The sequence below is a fragment of the Heterocephalus glaber genome, unplaced genomic scaffold (assembly GCF_053883595.1).
Source record: "Heterocephalus glaber isolate CG9 unplaced genomic scaffold, H.glaber_assembly_v1.0 deba00001773, whole genome shotgun sequence".
Taxonomy (NCBI): domain Eukaryota; kingdom Metazoa; phylum Chordata; class Mammalia; order Rodentia; family Bathyergidae; genus Heterocephalus; species Heterocephalus glaber.
In genome coordinates this window covers 12,037,435-12,057,967 of record NW_028258463.1, presented here as the reverse complement: position 1 = coordinate 12,057,967, position 20,533 = coordinate 12,037,435, and the positions used below count along the sequence as shown (strand labels likewise).

The window sequence follows — 20,533 nt, the reverse complement described above, 5'->3', positions numbered from 1 at the left end:
TATCATAACTCTAAATAGAAATTGTCCGGCAGAGCACTGCCAGTGAATTTCCAGGCTCTCTGAGGCTCCTAACCCTGCTCCTGTGGAGCCCAGGCCACCTCCAGCTCAGGTTCCTGGAGCTCTGGGGTTTCACCGGAGCCAGGGTTCGCAGGCTGAGGCCAAATGCAGGCAGCACAGCTAGGGTTACATTTTGTCACCAGCCTGTGCACAGGATTTGGGTCACAGGACTTGGGGATGAGCTGGGCAGGGGCAGGAGATAGACTGGAAAGGAGGCACAGAAAGAGGAGAAGGGCCGGTCCTCGAGCCTGGCCCGAAGCCCTGGCCAATGCCTGACTTCAGCGACCAGTGGACACACAGGAAGCCATTGGTCTCAAGCGGGACAGTCGCCAGTGGAGCTTTCTGCTGCCCAAGGGACCAATAACTAATTCTTACGATTCACGTTCACCCTGCTTCATTCCAGAGCAATTCACCAAAGGCCCAGCCAAGAAGTTCAGGGCCGGGAGCCAGAACACCTGGCCCAGGCCTGCACGGGGCACACGACGAACTTCCAGGCCTAAGAGTCTCCCTGCAATTGTGGCAAGGGACACAGTGACAGGGAACCTCTCCCTGGCCCCTCAAACCCTGGTGAGAAGGTGGCGTACAGAGGGCTGTTATCCAAGTCACACAGATAAGGAAAAGGGCTCAGGTGAGGGAGGATTTGCAGAGCAAACTCAAACACCAAGGCCTGGCAAACAGGCGGAATCCCAGGGCTCTGGGGGGAGGGCTGCAAGTTCAAGCCCAGCCCAGGCAATTAGAAACTTAATGAGGTCCTGTCTCAAAATAAAAAATAAAAAAGAGGCCTTGGGTTCAATCTCCAGTGTAGCAAAAACAAAAACCAAACCAAACCAAACCAAACCAAAACCACACACAACCCTCAAACACTATTACCAAAGGGTTTGGACCTGGGCATTTAGCTCAGCGGTTGCTCCATCACCTACACACAGGCCCTGAGTTCCATCCCCAGTAAACACACACACACACACAGGAGAGAGAGGGGGAGAGGGGGAGAGGGAGAGAGAGAGAGAGAGAGAGAGACAGAGAGAGACAGAGAGAGAGAGAGAGACAGACAGACAGACAGACAGAGAGAGAGAAGGCCGGGCCGGGAAGCTGGGACTTTGACTCCAAAACCTTGTTTCCCAGTCAAAAAAAAAATAAATTCATGGAGGGAGAGGGGTAAAAGGAACTCAGCTGTGCCGTATACACTACCAACTCCCTACGATGAATGATCCGGCACAGCACACACCGACTAAGAAAGAAAGAAAATAAATTCATTCCCCTGCCTTCGAGCTTGTGCTGCGCCAAATGCCCTGGGCTATCCGGGTTTGTGGGGCCAGGAACGCGAACCACTTGGGAGGAGGAGGGATTCGCTACCAACATCAAAACACAACACAAAACCCGCCAGCTACGAACGGAGACGACTGGGGGCCTCGCTCTGGCCCTGGCGGCCGAAGCCCCAGCTCTCTTCGCGTCGCGGCCCAGCCCCGGCCTGCGGAGCCAGACGCGCCCGCTCAGCCTCCCGCCTGTTGTGCAACGTGGCCCAGTGGGCCGTGGAGGGCCGGGCTGGGATCTCCTTGCTCCCGCGAGGCCGGCGACACCCGCTGCGGCCGAGACAAGCTCCGTCCCCGAGCCCTGGCCGCTCCCCGGCAGAGAGAGGCGAGCAGAGCCGGGCGGGCGCTAGGCTCTGGCCTCGGCCTCGGGTCGGGTCTGGCCTGCTCCCCTGGGGCCCGGCTCCTTCGGGGCCCTGGGGTCCCCGCGCCGGGGGCAGCGCCCGGGGCGGCCGAGCCTTTTTGACAAGCGCTGCGTGGCGGGGATTGGCTGGCCCGGGCGTGACGCCGGGAACAACAAAGGTGGAGTTGGAAGAAATTAGATTAAAGGAGAAGAGGAAAAAAACCGAAAGGGGGAGCTGGCTGGGGACGGAGGCCGCGGCCGGGGAGGAGCGCGCGGGCGGCCTTGGGGCTCCGGACCCCGGGCTCCGCTGGCCCGGAAGGCGGCCAGGTCCGCCCCGCGACGGGACCCCGCGCCCGGCCCCGCCGAGCCCGGCGGAGGCCCCAAGGTGTCGCGAGCCCAGCGCGTCCGGGCTTCTTCCTTCCCACCCCCCTGCGCCCCCCGCCTTGGCTTCAGGGTTGCAAAAGCAAAGAGCAATAAAAAAAAAAAAAAAAACTGCGCGCACACAGACACACACCCGTGGCGACGGGAGCGGTGGGACGACGCAGGCAGCGGCCGGCGCGGGGCCGGGGCCGGGGCCGAGCGCGGGGCCCGGCTGATTGGAGCGGGCGCGGAGATGGAGGCGGGGGCCGCGGCGCGAGCTCTGCGGGGACTGCGCGGCGCACACGCCCGGCCGGCGCCGCAGCGCTTGGCCCGCTTTCAACCCGCGCCCGCCGGCTGGGCCCGCGCCCCCGCCCCCAGCCCCGCGCGGCGACCCCGCAGGTGAGTGCAGCCGGGGAGCGGGCCCGGCCGCCGCCCTGCGCGGGAGAGAAAGGCGAGAGCCAGGAGAAGAGCGCGCTCTGCTTTTTTTATTTCCGCGCAGCCCCCAGGGCGGTGGGAGGCAGGGCGAGGCCGGCGCGCCGAGGAGGCGGAGGGCAGGCGAGGCCGGGCCGGGAGGCGGCGGCGCCGACGGGGAGCGCTCGGAGCGGCGCCGCGCTGCGCCGGGCGGGCGGGCGGGCGGAGCGGGGCGGGCGGAGCGCGGCGCGTGGGGCTCGCCATTAGCCGTCGCTCGCTTCGCCATCGCGGGCTTTGTCTGGCCACTCGCTTCCCTGGCGGCGGCGACGGCGGCGTAGCTGCGGCTCGGGTCTCCGGCCCCCGCGCCCCTCGGAGTCCCCGGCCCGCGAGCCCAACCCCACGCTCGGTGAGTGGCCCGGGGGCGCGGGTTTGGGGAGCGGGGACGCTTCCAGCGGCGCGGCGCCGAGCTCCATGCGCCCGGCCAGGCCAGGAGCCATGCTGGGCTGGATTGAACTGGCTCCCGAGCGGCTGCGAGGCCGGAGCCGGCGCCTCTCGCCGTTTCCGGGGTGGAAGAACCAAGGGGTCTTTTTTGTTCGGGAGACCGGGGTGATTTTTTTTTTTTTTAAGTTTCGTGGGTGCCGCGAGGCAGTACCGAAGCCTGGCCGCCGTGCGTGCGCCCGAGCCGGGCCTCGCCGCGCTCCGGAGAGAGGGGAGGGCGCCGGCTGCCGCTCCGGAAGGCGGGCGCGGGCAGGGCCGACCGGGACGCCGAGCCGGCGCGGGAGACTCGGAAGCGAGCTCCGGAGCAGATCGCGGCGGCGCGGCCGGCACTCCACTTCCGCGGCCACTGGGGGGCCCTCGGGCGCCTCCCGCGCGAAGAACCCCCGGCTCCCCGGCGGGTCTGGCGAGGTCGCTCTCGCCGCCCGCGCGGCCCCGGCCTAGGCCGCCGCCATCCGGGCGGCTGCGTGTCGCCCTGCCCGGCCCGGCCCCCCCTCCACGGCCGCCGCTGCCGCCGCCAACCCCCTCCTTCCTTCCCTCCGCCTCGGCCCCGGGTCCCCCAGCGCCCGCCCCTCCTCCCAGCCGCCCCCCGCGGAGCCCGCCCGGGCAGGCTGTGGGAGGGAGCGGAGCCGGCGAGGCGGCGGCGGGCGGGCGGCTGCGCTCGCTCCCCGGGGGTCGGTGTGTGCTCCGCGGGGAAGGACGCGCTGCGGCCCGCTCCCGCCCCCCCGCTCCTCCTCCGCTCCTCCTCCTCCCCGCTCCGCGTCCGAGCGGCGGCGGCAGCGGGGGGTGCGCGGGCCGAGGCCGGGCCGGCGGCGGCGGGCGGGCTGCCTGCCTGCAGGCGGAGGGCGCTGTGCTTTGTGCTCGTCGCCGCGAGGAGCAGCAGGCGGCAGCCACACGGCCGCCGCCCCAGCGCCCGGAGGTGGGGCCCGGCCGCGGGAGGGAGCTGCGCGGGGGAGGCGGCGCGCAGAGCCGGAGCGCCGGGTGCGGAGCGGGGAGCCGGGTACCGAGGCGGCGGGAGCGAGGACGCGGCCCGCGGCGGCGGGGCGCCCCGGGGAAGACGCTGGGAAGGACGCGGGCCCGGAGCGGCGGCAGGAAGCGAGGCCGCCGGGCGAGGAGCTCGCGCTTCCCGGCCCAGCGTAGCTCGCCTCGGGGGCCGCGGAGCCTGGGTCCTCGCCGCCCGCCCTCTCCTTGGCGCAGCTCCCCGGGGCCGGGGCGGGGGCGCCGGCGGGGCTGGAACACGGCTCGGGCTGGAGCGAGGGCCCCCGCGGTCGCCTCTGCGCCGGTCCTCGGGCCTCGCCGGGTGGGTGGCGGGGGCGCTGGCCGCGGCTCCGCGCTCGCCCGCCGGGATCGGGAGGGGGGGAAGCGGCGCGGGTCCAGATCCGGTCCCCGGGGGCGGCACGGCCGCTGCGCTCCGGGGCTGGCGGCGGCTGCGCGGCGTCCGGGTCCCCGCCGGCTGCGGAGGCGGGGGGAACGGCGGGGGGAGCGGGAGGAGGAGACTGGGGCGCGCGCCCGCCCGTCGCCGTGGCCGCGCGCGCCCTTTACCCGCCCTTCCTCCTCCCGCCTTCGGCCGGGGCCTCCCCGGGGCGGGCGCTGAGAGCAGGAGGAGCAGAGTCGGGTTTTTTTCGGCCGGGTGGGGGAAGGAGGGCGGCGCTCGCGGCAAGCCGGGCTGGAGCGCGCGCTCGCGTGGGCAGCGCCAGGCGCGCGCTGTGGAGCCGGGCTGGGGGGGGCGCTCACTCGCACCCTGACCAAGAAGTCTGAGGGTCCCGCTGGATCTGGCTGCGCTGGATCTGGCTGCGCCCGGGCCCCGCGCCCCCTCCCCTGGGGGAGGGGGGGGGAGAAAGTTCCTGGTCTCTGCGCCCACCTCAGTGGAGCCCGCGTTTTCTCTAAAGGTGGCTTTGACCCCGGGTTGCCCGGCCCGCGTGACCGAGGAGGTGGCTGGACAGCTGGAGGATGAACGGAGAAGCCGACTGCCCCACAGACCTGGAAATGGCCGCCCCCAAAGGCCAAGGTAGGGCCCCTCTGCCTGCTCCTGGGGCCAGTGTTAGTGAGCAGGGAGCATCCCGCACCCTGGGGCTTGGCCCATCCACACCAGCCCGAGCCTGTCCACTCCTTCTCTGGGGATAGGAGCAAGCCTACCTTCCGGGGCCCAGGGCCCCCAAAGTGGGTCCCTAGGAGTGTTTGGGACAGGCTTTGGGCCTGTCTGTGGTCGTCAGAGCTAAGGGCTTAGCCCTGCAGGTGCAGAGAGGGTGTCTGGAGTTGGCCCCGGCTTTGGGGTGGTGTGGTGTGCTTGGCCGACCCCCTCATCTCTCGGGGCCCTGAGAAAAGCCAGCCTGTGGCCGTGCTTGTGGGACAGCCAGGGGAGACTAGGGGGTCCACATGGCTGTGAGGAAGCTCTGCCCCAGTGGCCAGATGCCGAGAAAGTCAAGAGCAGCCGTCTGACTCCTGGCCCTCGTGGCTGGCTCCGCATCCCTACTCACTCCACCCACTGCTCCAGAGAGGCCGCAGTGCTCTGTGCTACATCTCAGAGGCTGGAGAGGGCTGGTCCATCGTCCCTTTTGGGCACTCCAAGTCCTCCCTGGAACCAGCCTGCCCACACGCCTGGCCAGAAAGCTGCCGTCCCTTGAATTCTCCCACTTCTGTCCTATTTCTTGTCTGCTGGGAGCTCTCTGGCCTGCCCCAGGGAGACACCTGTGAGGAGTTTTCTGCTGCTCATGCCCAGCCTCGGCCGGGGGTGTCAGTCCTGTCCTGAGGACTTGAACCTGAACTTGGCCATAGGCTGGCTGTCTTCTCTTTCTGGCTGCTTCCCCTCAGGGCCCCGAATTACCAGCTTCCCCACCTCCTGGCTGGGTCAGTGGGCCCCATGCAGCCTGGCATATTTTTTTTGTTTTGCTTTGGTTTTTTTGCTACCGGGGATCGAACTCGGGTCCTTGTGCTTGCGCAGCAGACAGCGAAACCACTGAGCTAAATCCCCGGCCCCAGCCTGGCATGTTTTGAAGGGAGCGACCTGAGCCTAGATTAGAGTCCCTGCCACCACCCTGTGTGGCCACTGTTTTCTCAGGCTGACTGTGCCTGGGCCTAGAAGGAGCCCTGGTTCAGATGAGAAGTGGCCCAGGAGAGGGCCCCGGGGGGTCCTCCCTGGGTTGGCGTGTGCCCAGTGTGACAGGCTCTTTGCTGGCCCCCAGACCGCTGGTCCCAGGAAGACATGCTGACCCTGCTGGAGTGCATGAAGAACAACCTTCCATCCAATGACAGCTCCAAGTTCAAAACCACTGAGTCCCACATGGACTGGGAAAAAGTCGCATTTAAAGACTTCTCCGGGGACATGTGCAAGCTCAAATGGGTGGAGATTTCAAACGAGGTAAGGGATCCCCCTTTCTGACCCACATGCAGGGCTGCACGTGGCAGGGACAGCCTGTCGGTAAACAGGAAGGCGGGAGGCCAGGGAGGCGCTCACATGGCTGCCTGACCTTAGCCCTGTGGACAGCCCTGCCGCAGAACCTTCCGTTCTTCAGTCTGTCCCATGGCCTTGATCCTCACTGTCTTGGGGCTTCTGCTGCCTGAATTGTGGTGGGGTGGCAGAGGAGCTAGCTTGGTGGCACACGGGTCATGTGACAGCCGTGTAGCTGTCCAGGCCATCCACAGCCCCGAGGGGTGGGCCAGGTCGGGGACAGCTGGCATTGGCCTCAGCTGTCCTCTGGAACACAGCCCACCTGGCCTGCTGGAGTCGGGACGGTGGGAAGGGGGCTGCCCCGTGGGCGCTCTTCCCAGCGTCCCCTTCCTCCTCCAGGTGAGGAAGTTCCGAACATTGACAGAATTGATCCTCGATGCTCAGGAACACGTTAAAAACCCTTACAAAGGCAAAAAGCTCAAGGTGAGTCACGGGGGGTGGGGTGCAGTGCAGATGGGCCACAGAAGGGGTGGCACCTGACCTCCCTGTTCCCCTTCCAGAAACACCCTGACTTCCCAAAGAAGCCCCTCACGCCCTACTTCCGCTTCTTCATGGAGAAGAGGGCCAAGTATGCGAAGCTCCACCCGGAGATGAGCAACCTGGACCTGACCAAGATTCTGTCCAAGAAATACAAGGAGCTTCCGGAGAAGAAGAAGGTGGGGGAGGGGCGGGGAAGGGACAGAGGAGCAGCCGGCGCGGATGGGGGTGGACGGGGGGGCGGGCAGCACCACCGGGCTTGCAGGCTCGGCCAGACATGGCCCGGCCACTGGCTCTTCCCCACACATACCCTCCACGTGCTGCGCCACACTTCCTGTTCTCTCCACACCTGCCTTCCTGGTCTTGTTTGACGCTTGTAAGATCATCACACAGGTGGCCCCAGGAAAAGGCAAGGAACTGGGGTACAGGAGGGCTGGGCTCAGGTCACACAGCTAGCGATGGTAGAGCAGGACTTGGACCTGGTGCCCAGACCCTCTGCCCGTGCTCTGCTCACTGCCTCATCTTGGCCCATCTGGACACTGTCCCAGCCCACCAGAGGCTGCTGACTTGGGGCAGAGATCAGGAGGCCCCTTGCAGAGACTTGGCAGCAAAACCTGGCGAGCCCTCCGGGAGGGGACTGCGAGGGGCACAGAGAGGAGGCTGGGTGCTGAGGTGCAGCCAGGAGGGGCAGTTGGTGATGCCCGGGGAGAGACGAAAGGCACACTGCTGGGCAGAAGACATAGCTGCACATGGCCAGTGCTCAGACGGGTGCCAGCCACCACCCTGAGTGCCTTTTCCTGGTCACATACTGTGGCTGCAGACTCAGGTGCTCGGTGCTGAACCCCAAATGAATCCTGCTTGGTTGGGTAAAACCAGCTGACCACAGCCACTGCCCGGGCCCAGCAGGAGTGTGAATTGCTGGAGCTGCATGCACACATGCATAGTGACTGCACATGGCGCTGCCCACTCATGGAATAGGATGGCCGAGGGGCTGTCTTGACCCCATCACCAGTCACTGTGGGTCCCTCGGTGGGTCACTCAGCCTGCTCTGCTGGCAGGGTAAGCCAGGTCTGCTGTGTCACCTGGCTGTGAAACTGCTCTTGGATCTGAGGCGGCCAGACCAGGCCCCTCCAGGGCTATGCTCGTGACCCTGGAAGAAAGGAGAGGAGATAGAGGAGGAAGAGGAGGGAGGAGCGGCGGGATGATGACTGGGAAGGCATGCACAGCATTGCAGAGACCCAAAGATAGTGGACAGGGAGACCACAGATGCAGGAAACGAGTCTGTTGGTGTGGACTGCACTGCACAGAAACCCTCTGGGTTCTCAGCAGCACCCCTGGTGCATCTGAAGTGGGAGCAGCTGCCCCAGGCCTGCAGCCACCAGGAGGGGACAGACCAGTATCAGCTGCAGTGGATGGCGGGGAGCAGGGCTGACTCGGGAGTTCTGGGTGCCCCTTCTGCAGCGCCCTCTTAAAGGGACACTAGGCCCAAGGAGTGGTGTCTGGGGGACTGCCTAGCTCCACAGTCTGGTTCTCAGCGGCTAGGTCCAGTGTGTGGGGGCTCTAGTTCTGGGTGAGATGTGCCTGGGTCCTGGGTGACCCCGTCCCCTCCTCCCCCAGATGAAGTATATTCAGGACTTCCAGAGGGAAAAACAGGAGTTCGAGCGAAACCTGGCCCGGTTCAGGTAAGGCTTGGAGGTGGGCAGCAGCCACGGAGCATGGGGTGTGCAGGACAGGCCAGCACTGGCCCATTTGGAGCTGGCCATCTGGGAGACATGGACAGGCCACACACAGACCCACTCATGCTCGGGCAGGGACAGGCAGGTGGCCACTGTCCTATCAAGGCCTAGGAGGCTGAGGAGGGGTGGCTCGCTGGGGCCTGCTGGACAGAGTCTCCAGTGACCCTCGCTCCCATGCACTGGCCAGGGAGGATCACCCCGACCTTATCCAGAATGCAAAGAAGTCGGACATCCCTGAGAAGCCCAAAACCCCCCAGCAGCTGTGGTATACTCACGAGAAGAAGGTGTACCTCAAAGTGCGGCCAGATGTGAGTGTCTGGCTAGTGGGCAGGGCGGACGGGGCACGGTGGGGGGGGGAGCCGCGCCGGGTCGCAGGGCTGGGTCAGGGGAGCAGCAGAGGAGGCCCCTCCCCAGGGGTGGGCTGCATGGACAGGGCCTGGGCCAGCGCGTGCGAGCGTGTGTGCGTGCGTGTGTGAGCCTCCTTGCATCCGGCGGACGCCGTCTCTCCGCCTTGCCCTCCTGGCCTGTGGGGGACACCGAGTGACCTCCCGTGGCCCGAGGGGGCGGGGCCTCGCGCCCCCACCCCCCTCCCCCTCTCCTGGCTGCCTGCGTGTGTCTGACGGCTTTTGGTTTGCAGGCCACTACGAAGGAGGTGAAGGACTCCCTGGGGAAGCAGTGGTCTCAGCTCTCGGACAAAAAGAGGCTGAAATGGATTCATAAGGCCCTGGAGCAGCGGAAGGAGTACGAGGTTAGGCTTCCGCTGCGCTCCTCCCCGCCCGGCTCTTCACGAGCCTCTGCCCAGACTCATCGCTCCCGGACCCTGTCGAGGGAGGGGCCTTGTGGCCCCTCGCCTCTGCCCTTACCATCCTTACCGTCCCGGCCACCCCCCAGATCTCAGGCTAGGGCAGGGCAGGGCACCGTGTGGCACGGGGCGTCGCGGCAGACACACGGCCACCCCCGGCTTTGCTCCGGCCCCTCCCCAGCGGCCCCCAGCCGGGCCCAGCTAACCCACTCCCATTGCGCTCCGCCGCCCGCTCTGCAGGAGATCATGCGGGACTACATCCAGAAGCACCCCGAGCTGAACATCAGCGAGGAGGGCATCACCAAGTCGACCCTCACCAAGGCCGAGCGCCAGCTCAAGGACAAGTTCGACGGGCGACCCACCAAGCCGCCTCCGTGAGCGCCGCCCCAGGCGGGCGGGTGGGCAGCGGCAGGCCTGCCCCGCCTCACGGTGCCCCTCCCGCCCACAGGAACAGCTACTCGCTGTACTGCGCTGAGCTGATGGCCAACATGAAGGATGTGCCCAGCACGGAGCGCATGGTGCTGTGCAGCCAGCAGTGGAAGCTGCTGTCCCAGAAGGAGAAGGACGCCTACCACAAGAAGTGCGACCAGGTGCGGCGGGGACCCTGTGGTGTGGGGCTGTGGGGCTGGCAGGGTGACTGCGGCCGTCGTCCCCACCTGACCCGAGCCCCTCGCTTCCTAGAAAAAGAAAGACTACGAGGTGGAACTGCTGCGCTTCCTGGAGGTGAGTGGAACCCGGCGGAGGCGGTGGGGAGGCCCTGCAGCCGCGCCCACTGCCCCGCGCGTCCCTGTCCTGTCGTGCAGAGCCTGCCGGAGGAGGAGCAGCAGCGGGTGCTGGGTGAGGAGAAGATGCTGAACATCAGCAAGAAGCAGGCGGGCAGCCCGGCCGCCAAGAAGCCGGCGCAGGAGGGTGGCAAGGTGCGAGGCGGGCACAGGGCTCGGCGGGCGGGGGCCCCACGTGACCCCGGGGGGCGCCGCGACCCACGCCCTCCGCCCGCAGGCTGGCGCCGAGAAGCCCAAGCGGCCTGTGTCGGCCATGTTCATCTTCTCCGAGGAGAAGCGGCGGCAGCTGCAGGAGGAGCGGCCCGAGCTGTCGGAGAGCGAGCTGACCCGCCTGCTGGCGCGCATGTGGAACGACCTGTCCGAGAAGAAGAAGGTCAGAGCCGCCCGAGCCTCCCTGGAAGGCGGGAGCCGCGCGGGCGGAGCCACCAGGGTGTCTGCGCGCCGGCCCCGCCCCGGCGTCCGGGCTCTAGCGCCCCCTGGAGGCGGCCTGTGCTCACCGCGGCTCTGTCCCGTCCGCCCTGCAGGCCAAGTACAAGGCCCGCGAGGCTGCCCTGAAGGCGCAGTCCGACCGGAAGCCGGGCGCCGAGCGCGAGGACCGCGGCAAGCTGCCCGAGTCGCCCAAGCGGGCCGAGGAGATCTGGCAGCAGAGCGTCATCGGCGACTACCTGGCACGCTTCAAGGTGGGGCGACAGGGCAGAGATGCAGCCCTCGGCGCCCCAGCACTCCAGGACCCTCCGTGACCCGCCCGTCTGCCCCCAGAACGACCGGGTGAAGGCCCTGAAGGCCATGGAGATGACCTGGAACAACATGGAGAAGAAGGAGAAGTTGATGTGGATTAAGAAGGCAGCCGAGGACCAGAAGCGCTATGAGGTGCGAGGCTGGGACCCCCTCGTATCGGGCTGATCCACCTCCCCGTAAGACGAGGTGCTGTCACAGTAAAACCCGGTGACAGCTGGGGTCAGGCTCGTTTCTGGGAGCACCCGGCACCGCGGTGTTTGACCGCTGTGAGCCAGCTGCCAGGCGTGCTCCGGTGGCTTTCTGGCCAGCTCAGGCAGGGGTGGCAGCACTGAGGGGCGGGGGTGACCTTTCTCTCCCTGCAGAGAGAGCTGAGTGAGATGCGGGCGCCCCCCGCCGCCGCCAACTCCTCCAAGAAGATGAAGTTCCAGGGAGAGCCCAAGAAGCCCCCGATGTGAGCAGCGCGGTGTCCGGGGGAGGGCGGGCCTCAGGCTGGGTCCTGACCCCTGCCCCTCCCCACCCCCAGGAACGGTTACCAGAAGTTCTCCCAGGAGCTGCTGTCCAACGGGGAGCTGAACCACCTGCCGCTGAAGGAGCGCATGGTGGAGATCGGCAGCCGCTGGCAGCGCATCTCACAGAGCCAGAAGGAGCACTACAAGAAGCTGGCCGAGGAGCAGCAGAAGCAGTACAAGGTGCACCTGGACCTGTGGGTCAAGGTGAGCGCGGGGCTGGGGCGGATACCCTGGCACGGTGGGCTGCTCCTGTGGGGGCACTGGGACCTGTAAAGGTGGGAGGCTGAGGCAGGAGGGCCCAGTGTTCAAGCCCAGCCTGGGCAACTTAGGACTTAGCAAGGTCCTAAGTACCTCAAAAGATAAATAAAAATAAAGAAACGAAAACGTGGTAGGTAGAGAAGCCCGAATCCAAACACACGTGTCCGCTTGCCTAGGGTCAGGCCCCCCCTGAGCCCCAGGGTTCCCTTTGCACCTGAGCAGCCAGGCCTGTGCAGTGGGGAGCCTCACCTGTGCAAGGAGGGAGACGTACGGGGCATCGGGGTGCCCCAACCCTGCCTCCTCTCCTCTGCAGAGCCTGTCTCCCCAGGACCGAGCAGCGTACAAGGAGTACATCTCCAACGTGAGCGGGGCCCGGGCCGGCGGGCCAGCGGGCGGGGGGGGGGGGGGCGGGGGCTGGGCTCACCGCCGCCGTCCTGTCTCCTCCACAGAAGCGCAAGAGCATGACCAAGCTGCGGGGCCCGAACCCCAAGTCCAGCCGCACTGCCCTGCAGTCCAAGTCGGTAAGGAGCCCCTCTGGGCCGGGGGTGGGCGGGGCTCTGCGGGCTGAGGCGTGACGCACCCCGCCCGTCCCCCAGGAGTCCGAGGACGAGGACGACGAGGACGAGGACGACGACGAGGAGGAGGAGGAGGAGGAGGACGAGGAGAACGGCGACTCCTCCGAGGACGGTGGGGACTCCTCGGAGTCCAGCAGCGAGGAGGAGAGCGAGGACGGGGATGAGGTGGGCGGCGCTGAGGGGCGGTGCTGAGGGCCGGGCGCTCCTGTGGGGCCCCGGACGACCCCGCGTCCTTTTGTCTGCAGAACGAGGAGGACGAGGACGACGAGGACGACGACGAGGACGACGACGAGGACGAGGATAACGAGTCCGAGGGCAGCAGCTCCAGCTCCTCGTCCTCGGGGGACTCCTCGGACTCGGACTCCAACTGAGGGCGTGGCCGCCCGCCCGGCCCCCGCGTGTTCTGCCCCACCCCCGCCTCCCCACTTTCTTTCTTTCTTTTTCTTTTTTAAACGAAACGTGGTGGGGGCGGGGGGGGGCGGGCCAGGACTCTCGGGCCCGGAGCCACTGCCGGGTCCCCGGGACAGCAGCCATCAGACTGAGCCAGACGGGATGCCGGCCACCACCCGCCCCGCACTTGCGGTTTGGGCCCGGACAGTGGACTGGGTGGGCTGGGGTCCGAGATCGGAGGCGGTGGCCAGAGGAGTTGCCCTGCCAGAGGGGCTGCTGCCCACCGACCCTGCATTGGACCTGGAGGCGGGGAGCGGGGGGCGGGGCGGTGCCTCGGAGCCCCGCACTGCCTCTGCCCTAGCCCTGCCCCACAGGGAGGGCCAGAAGTGTTTTTTATATATGTGTATATATTTTTTTTTTAAGCTCTGAGCTGTCAACGAGACGTTTCCTACCGATTCCGGCTGCCGTCTCTGTTGTCATTTCTGGGAGAGGGAGGGCTTAGGGGGTAGGTCGGGGACTTTTAAAAAGTGGTCCTGGTGTGCGTGGGAGAGTGTGTGTGTGCGTGTGTGTCCTGTACATAGCGTGGGTGCACCTGTGGCTGCACATGGGTCTATTCTGGAGCCCGTGGTGCCATGGGCAGAAGAGGGGTTGGTGACATCCGGGCACGGGCCCTGGGGGACTGACCGGCTGCGGCTGCCCCCCGTGGCCTCCTCGCCGGGCGCTGGCTCCAAGGCCACTCCAGTGCATCCTGCAGCCGGTTGGTCCCCTCCTCCAGGGTTGTGCGTGTCAGCTCCTGCAGGTCCCTGCCAGCCAACAGCAAGGTGGGAAGGGCGAGCCTGGCGTGGACCTGGAAGCCACCCCCTGCGCCTTGAGGGGCCAGCAAGGCTGCAGGACGTTCGCGTCACTGCCACGTGTGTCCCCCCGCCTGGCCTGTGTCCCCCGCCTGGCCTGTTTCCTTTGATTTCTCAGGTCTGTTCCCCCTCTCCCCCGATCCCACAGCAAGGCCTCCTGCAGCTGGGCCCCAACCCTTGCTGGCTGCCCCAGGCCCTTGGTACCCTGATTCCTCAACTCTTCATAAGCCAAACCAGCTCCTCCCCAGATGTTTTTTTCAATTATGCCCAACCTCTATTTAACGGGGACTTCACTTTCCCAGCACCCCCTTCTGAATGAAAGCCCGGAATGGGGAGTGGGGGTCAAGTGGTGGGCAGGGACATGGGGCCCAGACGCTGGGGGGGGTGGGACGGGACCCCCACGCCCACTCCCTCTGCTGGGGTCCTGGAATCAGGCACAGGGTTTATGGTTTTGGTTCCCAGGGGCCCCACAAGGAGCCCCAGTCCGTATTTGAATGCCCTGCACTCTTATGTTTTAGTGGAATATGTTTTCATTTAAAGCAACTTTAAACAGGATACTTTTTTTTTCCTGTTTTAAAAACAGAAATTCTTACAGTACAGACAGGACCGTGGGGAAGCGGGCATTGGTGCTGTAAGAGCTCGCTGAGTGCATTTTGGCACTGGGGTGGGAGGGCCCCCTGCCCCCTTTTTTTCTAATATTTAAGGTGTGTTTTGTAGGTTTCCACAACAGCCACCTTGACTTTGTACCATGGGAGGCGGGAGGGAGTGGCCCAGGGTCTGCCTAAGCTGACGGCCGGCTGTGGACATTTTGTTTTCCCCTTTTTTGTACAATAAAGTGAAAAATGAAGATTTGACTGCTGTTTGGTCACTGGCTAAATGAAAGTGGGTGGCGGAGTGACAGGTTTGATACAGAAAGACTTGTGCTGGCACATGCCTGTAGTCAGGAGGCTGAGACAGAAGGACCAAAAGTTCAAGGCCATGCCGGGAATGTAGCTCAGTGTCACCGCACCTGCCTCAACCGCAAGGCCGAGTTCAGTCCCTATACCAGGAAAATGTAAAATTTCAAGGCCAGCCTGGGCCACTCGGAGAGCCCCTGTCTCAAACAGCCAGGATGTGGCACCGTGGTGGAGCACACCTCCCTGCACAAACCCCCTGTGGGGACCAGGGTCCCCTGCCTCCACCCAGAGCCACACAGTACTGCCAAAACCACCTGGGCCTTGAGGGACGCGGCTGGCCTCACGGACAGCTCAGTGCCTGCAGCAGGGAGGACGTGGCCAACCTAACTGTGACCCCAGCACTGCCTTGGCCAGCCGCTGCAGAGCCGCCCCTGCTCCTGGTCAGGTTTCGCCAGTCTCCACTCACCACCCCGTTCTCTTGTCACTGACATGGGCATCAGCATTCCCAGGGGATACTTCTCTGCCTTGGGGTCCGCCCTGTTGATGTCAGCCCCCTCTTTTATGGGGGGTGTGCTTTACACTGAACTATGTTCCCAATACCCACCCATCCCCCTTGGTTTTTTTAAGACAGGGTCTCACTATGTAGTCCAGGCTGGCCTTGAGCTTGCAGCAATCCCGCCTCAGCCTCCCTCGATGCTTGGATCACAGGCATCTGCCACCCGACTCCCCTGTCCATCCTAAAGTATTCACGTCTGTTCCCTGAACCTCCATTTGTGACCCACATGCAACCATTCCAAAAGGTAGCATCCGCAGAGACCCCATGTGGTGACGTGACTGCCCCTCCAGGTCCCATGTTGAAACATTACCGCCATGGGGACAGTGCTGGACTGGTGAGCCTGGAGCTGGAGCAGGGTTAGGACAGGGGCTCCATGTGGTACCATCCCAATGGGCTCTAGATGGATGCTCAGTGATGCCCTCCCTGGCTAGGGAGCTCAGCCAGATCGGGCAGGACCAGACCTGTGGGCCAAGGAAACTAAACTGAGCTGGTTGTGGCACACACCTGGATTCCCAGCACTCAGGAGGCTGAGGCAGCAGGGTTGCCCACTGAGTTTGGAGCCAGCCTGACCACCATAGCGAGACCTAGCATGTGGTCTTCCATCCTCATCCTCAAAGCCCACAGTGGCCTGACTCCATGCTTTTCCTGGAGCTTGGACCCCACGCACCCTTACCCTCGGGGGGATCTCCAGGCACCCTGGACCCCACTAGCCATGAGGTCGCCAACGCACGCACCAGGGATCAGCCTCCACCGTGTCCTCCTTGCACCTCAACGTTTATCCTGTCAACTCACTGGACATCCCACTCCAGCTTCCCCCAGACTGCCGACCTCACCCTAGCCGCATTCCCAGGCTGCTCAAGGCCACTCCAACTCAGCCTCTGTGAAGATCTAGAATCATCCTCCTGCGTGAAGTCTTCCCTCCCTCGAACTCAGGGCGATCCTTTTGCTTCAGCCTCCCACCTGAAGTCTTAAAAACACATCTGAGCCTGGACATGCCAAGCACCTGCAGCCCTAGCTACTTAGGAGGCTGAGGCAGGACAGATCGCTTGAGCCCAGAAGTTTCAAAGCAATACAAGCAAGACCCTGTCTCAGTCCACAAAAACAGAAACAGAAGAGTGGATGCAGATTTCTTTTCGTTTTCTTTCTGTTTTGTTTTTTTTTTGTTACCAGGGATGAAACTCAGGTCCTTGCACTTGCGGGGCAGGTGGCGGAACCACTGAGCTACATCCTCGGCCCCAAGCAGATTGCTTCTAAACTGGAACCTCTCATGCTTTTCCATGGCCTCACAAGGCCTGGCTGCCTCCCTCTCTGTCCGCCTTCCAGCATCACAAGGCCCTTAGCTGCTCTCTGCCCAGAACACTGCTCCTTCCCGTACCACACACTGGCCAGTGCCCGGCCTGGCCTTGACGAGGCCCTCTGCCACCTCCCCGTGGGTTTGTTTAGTTGCTATTTTTCCATCTCTCGAAGAGACGCTTCCCCTGGTGCGGTGCAGTCTGACACCCAGGGTGAGTGCTGCATGAGTGATTCTGGACGGCCACGGGCCTGGCCTGCCGCCCCCTGCCTGACTCCGCCTCGCCAGCCCTCCACGCCCCACACCCCGCGCTTCTCTGCCTGGAACAGTCTGCTCTCGGCCTCATCAGCACAGGGCTCTGCTCAGAACTCTTCCCCCAAAGGTCTGCAGGGCGTCGCTTTCCTCAGCAGCCTGGACGCCCTCTCCTCCACTCCAGGCTTTGCTGGGCTGTGGTGCCGGTGCCGAAAAGGCCAGGTCTGTGCCTCTCTTGCTTGTCGCTGTAGCCCCAGGGCCTACCCTGGGACTTCAGGTTTGTCAGTCAACTGTGCTAATGGTGGAGACCGCCACGTTCCCAGAGAGCAGTGGCTGCCCAGGGCGGCCCAGGCAGGGGCAGAGGCAGGGCACAAGCCAGCCAGAAAGACGCTGGGGTGAGGACAGCCTCACAGGGGGCTATGGCGAGGATCCAGGGAAACGGGAGCCTGGCAGGCTTCCTGGGCACGATGCTGCAGGGCCTCGCTGCATCCCCTTCGTCCCCCTCACTCCTGGTGGGATGCTGTGGGCACACTGGGCACATTGGCAGCACTGCTGGGAGAATCCCCAAAAGGAGACAGAAAAGGGGCCGTGCCGAGGACTCACCCCTGGTTCCTCTGCCCTCCAGCAGCCCTCTGGGTGGCCACCCTGTCCCACACTGGACTGGTCTTGCACCCCCTCCTCCATGGAGCTCCCCACCCTGGCTGCCAGCTTCCCGCCCCTGTGACAACATGCTTGACATAAACAACTTAAAGAAGGAGAGGCTGATGGGGGCACAGTGTGTTTAGAGGCTTCAGTCCAAGGCTGGCTGGCTCCAAGGCAGGCAGGAAGGTCAGGCGGAAGGGCGTGGCGGAGGGAAGCCACTCACCTCCTGGCAGCCAGGAAACAGAGATAAAGAGCCAAAGAGGCAAGGCCAGGACCTGATCTGGACCAAGGCATAGCCCCATGACCCACTCCCCGAGACAGACCAAAGCCCCTCCCAGGACCATCGGTGTACACCCTCATGGATGAGCCCGCGGAAGAAGTCAGAGCCCCATGGTCCAGTCACCTTCCGAAAGCCCCTCTCCCCACACATGGGACTTGGGGGACATTTTAGATCTGAACCCTCAACAGCATCCTGGCTGTGAACACCTTTGCTGGGCCTCCCTCTCCTTCACCCTCTGCAGCTCAACCACTAACAAAAACTTACTGCGTTCCCTTCGGTCCCCAGGGCCACCACTTAGCACAGAAACCTAGTCCAGCGACACCTGCTAAGTGCTGGGTCCAGGCCCTGACCCCAGCACATACTCACCAGTGGGATGAGGTCACGCAGCTTCAACGTCCCCCACGCATTCCCCATCCAGCCAGGGCCCAGGGCCACCAGCTTCCAAAGCCTGTGCTTCCAGCCTGCCGGCCCTCTGAGGATCGCTCTTGGATTTGTCTTTTTCATAGTACTGGGGGTTGGACCCAGGGCCTTCATACTGAGCTCCAGCCCCTTCTACAACGTCGCTATATTGTCCAGCCTGGGCCACAGCTTGTGATCCTCCTGCCTCACCCTCTGGGAGTGCTGGGATGACAGGACTGAACCACCACACCAGCCTGTCTTGTTTTTAATCACACTACTCTCAGACTGTCCTCCTGCAGATCCTCCTTGAGAAAGCACCACCACCTCATCACATCTTTAAAACCCAGCCCCTGGAGTGGGTCCAGGGCAACAAGAAAGGTGTTCTGCACTGAGAGTCCACCTCACCCCAGAAAGAATGGCTGCTATCAAGAAATCAACCAATGGGCTGGGGATTTAGCTCAGTGGTTCCAGTGCCTGCCTCGCAAGCGCACGGTCCTGAGTTCGATCCCCAGTACCAAAAAAAAAAAACCACACAAGAAATCAACCAATGACAAACGCTGGCAGGGCTGTGGGGAAAGAGGAACCCTGCTCCACCGCTGGTGGGAGTGTAGACTGGGGCAACCACTGTGGAAATCAGTGTGGAGATACCTCAAAGAACTAGGGCTGGAGGTCCCATTTGACCCAGCTATTCCCCTGCTGGGGATCTTCCCCAAAGAATTAAAAGAATCATACCACAGTGATATAGGTGCACCCATGTTCATAGCAGCACAGTTTGTAATAGCTAAAGCTTGGAAAGACCCCAAGTGCCCATCAACTGGAGACTGGATAAAGAAAATGTTTCTTTTTTTATAAAATGGAGTACTACTCAGCCACAAAAAATGAGAAATTAGAGACATTTATAGCTAAATGGATGCACATTGAGGCGATACTCTTAAGTAAATAGGACACATGTGTAAATACCGAAGTTTCTCTAGTGTGAGAAACTGAAAGTGTGAATAAGGACTAAAAGGTATAATAGATAGGTGAAATAGGAAAAAAAGGGGCAAAGGGGAAAGGGAAGTGGGAGGGGTAGGAGAAAGGAAAGAAGGGAATGGAATATGAGAAAATGAAAAAATGGAAACAAAGTCTTTGTTAATAGGGAGGGATGGAGGGGTTGAAGGGAGGGCAGGGGAAGGGGGAAAAAAAATAAGAACCAAGAGTATGTAAAGGTACAAATTTCCAATGATGAGTGTAACTATATTGTATACCTAACATGTACCAATAAAATACAATTTAAAAAAAAAGAAAAAGAAAGGTGTTCTGGGCTTGGTATGTTTTTTTGGAACAGGGTCTCGCTATATAGTCTGGGCTGGCCCTGAACTCATGGTGATCCTCCTGCCTCAGGCTCCCAAGTGCTGGGTTGACGGCGTGTGCTGCTACACCTGGCCTAACAGGTAAGGCTTACCAAGCGCTAGCAATGAGCAGAAAGCCACACCCGTAAGGGTTTGTTAATTTTCACTTGGAACTGTCATTGTGCCCACTGACAACCAAGGAAACTGAGGCACAGGGGGCTTATTTGCCAAGTCCACCGAGTTAGATTTAAACCTGTCTCCTGGTCTTTTCCTTTTTCTTCTGACACAGGGTCTTGCTACCTAGTCCAAGCTGGCCTCAAACTCGCAGCGAGCCTCCTGCCTAAGCCTCTGGGATCACAGTCCTTCGCCAAGCCTGGCTCTCGTGTTCTAACTACTTCAGAAAACCGCCTCAATCAATGCGTGCTGGGGTCTAAGCCAACGACGGTCTCAGAGGCCTAGGGAACAGGGCTGTCACACAGGCCCGGCGCCGACCGGGAGTCCCCGGGCCGAGTGGGCCTCTGCCTGGCAGGGACCCGCGCGCGCACGTGCTCCGAGGGCGGCGGCGGGAGCGGCTCTGGAGGTGCGGCCGGCGTGGGCCCGGAAGCAGGAAGGGCGAGCAGGTGTGGTCAGGGTCTGGGGCGCGGGAGCGCGGGGCTAAGGGCCGCGGAGGGGGCGGCGGGCCGGGCCCGGGGCTTGGCGCCCGCCTGGTACACACACGGCCAGGTAGCGGGCAGCGGGCAGCGAGGAGCGGGAGAGGCGGGGGCGGCACGCCGGGGGAAGGGCGGCGTGGGCCGGAAGGCGACCGGAGCGGCAACCGCCGGCGCTCGCTTTCGACGCCACCGCGGCCCCGCCCCCGACGGCCCCGCCCCCGGCGCACCGCGCAGCTCACCTTGAACGCTGCCCCGCCCACCGCTGTCCCATTGGGCCGAAAGGCCGGGATGGCACGGCGATTGGCCAGCCCGAACCCGAAGCCCCACCCCTCCCGCTCGCCGGTACTTTGGACGGCGGCGTGGCGCCCCGCCCCCCGCCGGTCCCCGCCCCCCGGAGCCAATGCTGCCGAGCCGCGGCCGCGGGGCAGAGGCACGCGCGCGGGCGCTTCTCTCCGGCGCAGGAGGCCGCGGGGCGCGCGAAAGCGAAAGGAGGAAGAGGAAGGGCGGGGGAGGGCGGGGTGTCGCGGAGGGGCGGGAGGCGGAAGAGGGGGAGTCCGGCGCGCGCCCGCGCCTGGCCCCGCGCCCGCGCGCAGGCAGACCCGGGGGCGCGCGTCCGCCCGCCGCATCCCTCCATCCCGGCCGCGGCCCGCGCGCGCGCTCCGGGAGAGGCGGGCTGGCGCGCGGCGGGGGGAGGGGC

At 63.9% G+C, this 20,533-nt stretch overlaps 1 protein-coding gene across 9 annotated transcripts; it reads left to right on the top strand.

Moving 5' to 3' along the window:
• Positions 1–2,342: 2,342 nt before the first annotated feature.
• On the top strand, positions 2,343–14,386 carry Ubtf (upstream binding transcription factor). 9 transcript variants are annotated; one of them, XM_087202359.1, is made up of 21 exons: positions 2,343–2,466; positions 4,863–4,981; positions 6,156–6,331; positions 6,761–6,844; positions 6,922–7,077; positions 8,516–8,580; positions 8,822–8,942; positions 9,272–9,382; positions 9,677–9,810; positions 9,885–10,026; positions 10,118–10,159; positions 10,240–10,353; positions 10,436–10,591; positions 10,743–10,898; positions 10,978–11,088; positions 11,319–11,407; positions 11,480–11,669; positions 12,037–12,084; positions 12,173–12,244; positions 12,320–12,463; positions 12,544–14,386. In XM_087202359.1, exons 2-21 carry the CDS (start codon positions 4,924–4,926, stop codon positions 12,667–12,669), a joined length of 2,295 nt encoding a protein of 764 aa, XP_087058485.1. In that variant the 5' UTR covers positions 2,343–2,466; positions 4,863–4,923; the 3' UTR covers positions 12,670–14,386. The 9 variants fall into 9 exon arrangements, with proteins under 9 accessions (XP_087058485.1, XP_004859285.2, XP_087058489.1 ...); XM_004859228.4 differs by lacking the exon at positions 2,343–2,466 and adding an exon at positions 2,748–2,884; XM_013077601.3 differs by lacking the exon at positions 2,343–2,466 and adding an exon at positions 3,757–3,892.
• The last annotated feature ends 6,147 nt before the right edge of the window (positions 14,387–20,533 follow it).

Bases quoted from the DNA above. Each gene is read 5' to 3' on its own strand.
- Ubtf (XM_087202359.1), top strand. From the start codon at position 4,924: ATGAACGGAGAAGCCGACTGCCCCACAGACCTGGAAATGGCCGCCCCC. The intron at 10,027-10,117 runs GTGCGGCGGGGA...CTCGCTTCCTAG, and splicing joins ACCACAAGAAGTGCGACCAG to AAAAAGAAAGACTACGAGGT. The intron at 11,408-11,479 runs GTGAGCAGCGCG...CCCCACCCCCAG, and splicing joins GAGCCCAAGAAGCCCCCGAT to GAACGGTTACCAGAAGTTCT.